Source organism: Sus scrofa, unplaced genomic scaffold, assembly GCF_000003025.6.
Source record: "Sus scrofa isolate TJ Tabasco breed Duroc unplaced genomic scaffold, Sscrofa11.1 Contig77, whole genome shotgun sequence".
In the NCBI taxonomy this organism is placed as follows: Eukaryota; Metazoa; Chordata; class Mammalia; order Artiodactyla; family Suidae; genus Sus; species Sus scrofa.
The window spans coordinates 52596-57940 of record NW_018085307.1 but is presented as its reverse complement, the minus strand read 5'-3'; the positions used below and the strand labels follow the sequence as shown (position 1 = coordinate 57940).

The window sequence follows — 5345 nt, the reverse complement described above, 5'->3', positions numbered from 1 at the left end:
AAGTTACTCTTATCAGAATCATTATTTTTACCATATAGAGAGATGACAGATTTTCTTAATTTGGTCCATTTTAAATTCTCATATATTTGTAAAATCTGGAATGGGAAAGCATGAAACTAAGGCATTTAATCAATATATACTAATGATGTTCATTTACTGTCTTTAGGACCCCCAAGAGAATTACAATATATATATTCAAGATAATTTTTCATTTAAGATTGGTGATTATACATGGAAAGGACAGGTTAACTCAACATTGATGATTCAAGGTTGTATATTAATCAGCTGCATGACTGAAAAAAAAAAAGAAGAGTGTTTTGTTTGTAGAATAAAAGCATTTCCTTCTCATGTTTTTCTCAGCAGATGGCACCAAACAAGTCCATGGATGGGGATAAAAATCTAACTTTCGTGGCCACGTTTGTTTTCCTGGGACTCTCAGATGAAAAAGAGCTGCAACTTATCCTCTTTCCAATCTTCCTAGGGATCTATCTTGTAACTCTAACCTGGAATCTGGGTCTTATCTGCCTCATCAGAATGGATTCCCACCTCCACATACCTATGTACTTTTTTTTCAGTTTCTTGTCTTTTATTGATATCTCTTACTCGTCTTCTGTCAGCCCAAGGATGCTTTCAGATTTCTTAAAGATTGAAAAAACAATCTCCTTCATAGCCTGTGCCACCCAGTATTTTGTTGGGTCCTGGATGGGTCAGGCTGAGTGCTGCCTCTTGGCTGCCATGGCCTATGACAGATATGTTGCTATTGGTAGCCCCCTGCACTACTCAGCCATCATGGCTCCTGGCCTCTGTGAGAACATGATTGCTGGGGCTTTTGGGAGTGGTTTCCTTGGTAGCTTAGTTCAAACGGTCCCTTGCTTTCACCTCTACTACTGTGGGCCAAATGTGATTCATCATTTCTTCTGTGACCTTCCTCAGATTATTTCCTTGTCTTGCTCCAATCCCTTCACCAGCCAAATGATACTTTCTTTAGTAGCTATTCTTTTTGGGTTGGGTTCTTTGCTTGTTATCCTCTTATCCTATGGTTTCATAGCAGTTTCCATTCTGAAAATATCCTCCATCAAAGGTAGTGCCAAGGCGTTCAATACCTGTGCCTCCCACCTGGCAGTTGTGACACTCTTCTATGGCACAGGTCTCTCCGTGTACCTGCTTCCTAGCTCTGGCCACCCCAAGAAGCAGGACAAGGTCCTGTCAGTGTTCTATGTTGTCCTTATTCCCATGTTAAACCCTCTTATATATAGTTTGAGGAACAATGAGATCAAAGAAGCCCTCAGGAGAATGATAAAGAGGGAAACACATTTACCTCAGTAAGAATAATATTTGGGAGGAGGGGTGGGGTGGAGGGAGTGGGATGGATTGGGAACATGGGGTTAATAGATGCGGATTATTGCCTTTGGAATGGATAAGCAATGAGTTCCTGCTGTGTAGCACTAGGAACTACATCTAGTCACTTATGATGGAGCATGATAATGTGAGAAAAAAAACCTATACATATGTGTGTACCTGGGTTACCATGCTGTACAGTAGAAAATTGACAGATCACTCTAAACTAGCTATAAAGAAAAAAATAAAAATCATTATAAAAAAATAAAAATCTGTGAATGAAAAAAAAGAATAACATTTGGGTTGGTATTATTACCCGTATAAGGAAGACAGGGGTAAGAATATGCAAGAGATACTTTGTAGAACACAAGAATAGCGAGGTCTTCCTTGTTTTCTGGTGCCATGAATTTCTTTTTAATTTTATCATCTGTCTGTCTGTCTATCTGTCTATCTATCATCTATCTATCTATCTATCATCTATCTATCTATCTATCTATCTATCTATCTATCTATCATCTATGTTATAGTTAATGTACAATATTTTATACATTTCAGGTGTACAACATAATGACTCACAATTTTTAAACTTGTTATTCCATTTATAGTTATTGTAAAATTTTGCCTATATTCCCGTATTGGACAGTTTATTCTCATAGTTTATTTAATTTGCACTTAGTAGTTTGTATCGCTTAATCTCCTACCCTTATCATTCCCTTCCCCCTTCCCTCTCCCACTGGGAACAACTAATTTGTTCTCTATTTTGTGAGTCTGTTTCTGATCTCTTATATTCATTAGCTTGTTTTATTTTTAGGTTCTACATTTAAGTGATATCATACACTATTTTCCTTCTCTGTATGACCTATTTTCTTAGCATAGTCCCACTAAGTCCATTCATGTTGCTGCAAATGGAAAATTTTTATTCTTTTTTATGACTGAGTAGTATTACATTGCATGTGTGTGTGTGTATTCCCCCATTTTTTTTTTTTTTGTCTTTTTGTCTTTTTGCTATTTCTTGGGCTGCTCCCGTGGCATATGGAAGTTCCCAGGCTAGGGGTCGAATCGGAGCTGTAGCCACTGGCCTACGCCAGAGCCACAGCAACGCGGGATCCGAGCCGCATCTGCAACCTACAGCACAGCTCACGGCAATGCCGGATCGTAAACCCACCGAGAAAGGGCAGGGACCGAACCTGCAACCTCATGGTTCCTAGTCGGATTCGTTAACCACTGTGCCACAATGGGAACTCCACTCCCCCATTCTTTATCCATTCTTCTCTCTTTTTTGGGGGGGGGGCACTACAGTGGCATGTGGAAGTTCCCAGGCCAGGGATCGATTCCATGCCACAGTAGTGACCCAAGACACAGTAGTGATAATGCCAGGTCCTTAACCACTGAGCCACCAGGGAACTCCACATCCACTCACCCTTGATGGACACGTAGGTTGCTTTCATATCTTGGCAATTGTAAATATTACTGCTATGAACATTGAGACTCATGTATCTTTTCTATTTAGCGCTTTCATTTTTTTTCAGATATAAGCTCATGGGTAGAATGGCTGGATCATATGGTATTTCTATATATGGTTTTTTGAAAACTCTTCAACTCTTTCCATACTGGCTACTAGCATCATTATGTTTAACTGCCACCACCAAGTGATCTGTCTGAGGCAGTGCCAGCTGCATTGAATTCAGTTTAAAAAGTCTGTTTCCCTGATTAGACCCAGGTAGACAAAACCCTATATTTTGATAACAGAGATTCTGATAGATGTTACATATAGTGAAATGACAAGAACCCAGGAAGCCATACACACTAGGCTTTTCTTCACTGATTTTTCTTTATAAAATTAGGTGTTTATTTATACATCAATAAACTAAAAATAAAAAGAAATAAAAAATTAAATATGTGAGAATTAAAAATAGTTTAAAAATGAGCAATTCCTAATCTTAATTTTGAACAGAGATTGTGTGTGTGTGTGTTTGTGTGTGTTTGAGAGAGAGACAGACATACACACAGAACAAGAGAGCAGGAGAGAGAGAGACACAGAGAGACAGAGAGAGAGAGATGGGGGAGAGGAAAAAAAGAAAGCAAAGGAGATGCCAGGAGATGATGGGAGTGGAGAGGGACAAAGGTAGGTCTAGCTTTATTACCAAATAACCTTGTCCCCTAACTTGTCCTCTGAGCCTTTTTTGTGAAGTGTATTGTGAAAAAGAGAAGGGAGAGAGGAATGGTAGAAAGAAAAGACACCTTTAAGGCTCAGAGGATTAAAAAGAAGTCAAAGTCATCAATTCCTGGGCATATGTTGGACTGGTTGCAGCATGCTCTCTGGTAGCTTCCCTGAGACCAGGAAAGACCTCAGAAATAAAGGCTTTTGTTGTGTGTCTAGTGGAGTTGGACATGAACTCCAGTGATATGCATCCCTCGGAGGATCCAGGACTTAAGTTTGACCAGGGAGCAATAGAGCCACCTGACATGGAGTTACCATGGAAACTCAGAGTCCAATCAAGAAAATTTTAAAAAGAGGTTTCTTTTTTCAGACAGAAGATTATGGGCTAAGTTTCAAACATATCATATTAGTGTTTATACTACATTTTATATTTCATAGAGTTACACTGCAAAGATGTGACTTCTTTCTATTAACGTACGGGGTTTGCAGGTTCGAATTACCCCTTTTATAGTTAGAATTTTTAGACATATTGAAATCTGCCATATTCTTCTTAGTGTAGCAAAAGTTCATCTTTAATTTCACAAAATGCGGTTTGTGGAACTAAATGGTTCTTTCTAACTGACCAGAAACATATCCTCTACCGCTTGCCTGTGAAGCACCAATTCTATGTTTTGGTCTGATATCTGCAACACTGTTTTAAGAATCTTTTCCGTTTTACAGATTAAATTATTATAGTTTTTTACCAGAGGAACATGTAAGTACCAGCCTATTAGCAGGAGTTAAATCATGTAATTCACTCATTGTCCACACACACTTGTTTCTCCCTGGCAGTAAGATTAGCTGAAGTTGATCCAATCAAGAATGAGACCTTCCTGAAACACCCCAATATCCATAGTAATGGCAAGGTACCTGATCTCAATTTAAAAAGGACTAAAAATTGACAAACAATTCTTGGAATGATCTTAGACATTTTAAATGAAGAATTAGTAATGCTGCAGAATATGTTGGATTGAACTCCAATTCAGAACACATAAATTACACTTGGTATTAATAGAAGGCAAAGTGTGTATATTCTGACAATAGCTTAAAAAGGGATCTGAAATTCAATGCCCTTGTCGGTCCTATTTTATAGGTGACAATACCAAGGTTTAGAGAAGTGCATTTGGTCAAGATCATAGAATCCTCAAGTGGAAGAGATGCTACTCAATCCAGATTTTCTGACACGAAAGTGTGTGGTTGTAACCACAATTGTGGCCTTCTCATGAATAGTTTTACTGTAGTCCTTATTGCCTTGATTTGTTCACGTAGCATAGGAAGAAATGCCATGTTTGCCTCATGGCTGCAGTGATGATTGATTTAGGTCAGGTATTTAAGAAGATATGTGTACGGCAATGGAATGCTACTCAGTCATAAAAAGAACAAAATAATGCCACTTGCAACAACATGGATGGAACAAGAGACTCTCGTCCTAAGTGAAGTAAGTTAGAAAGAGCAAGACACACTATGATATCACTTATATCTCAATCTAGTATATGGCACAAATGAATCTTTCCACAGAAAAGAAACTCATGGGCTTGGAGAACAGACTTGTGGTTGCCAAGGGGGAGGGGGAGGGAGTGGGATGAACTGGGAGCTTGGGGTTCATAGATGCAAACTATTGCATTTGGAGAGGAGAAGCAATATGATCCTGCTGTATAGCATAGTGAACTATATCTAGTCACTTGTGAAGGAACATGATGGAGGATATGTGAGAAAAAGAATATGTGTGCATGTGTGAGACTGGGTCACTTTGCTATATGGTAGAAAACAGACAGAACACTGTAAACCAACTATAATGGAAAAAATA

General features: G+C 38.7%; 1 protein-coding gene across 1 annotated transcript; it reads left to right on the top strand.

Moving 5' to 3' along the window:
- Positions 1-363: 363 nt before the first annotated feature.
- LOC106509341 (olfactory receptor 1440-like) lies at positions 364-1326 on the top strand. Its single transcript, XM_013994282.2, has one exon. It carries the CDS (start codon positions 364-366, stop codon positions 1324-1326), a length of 963 nt encoding a protein of 320 aa, XP_013849736.2.
- Positions 1327-5345: the final 4019 nt, after the last annotated feature.

Bases quoted from the DNA above. Each gene is read 5' to 3' on its own strand.
- LOC106509341 (XM_013994282.2), top strand. From the start codon at position 364: ATGGCACCAAACAAGTCCATGGATGGGGATAAAAATCTAACTTTCGTG.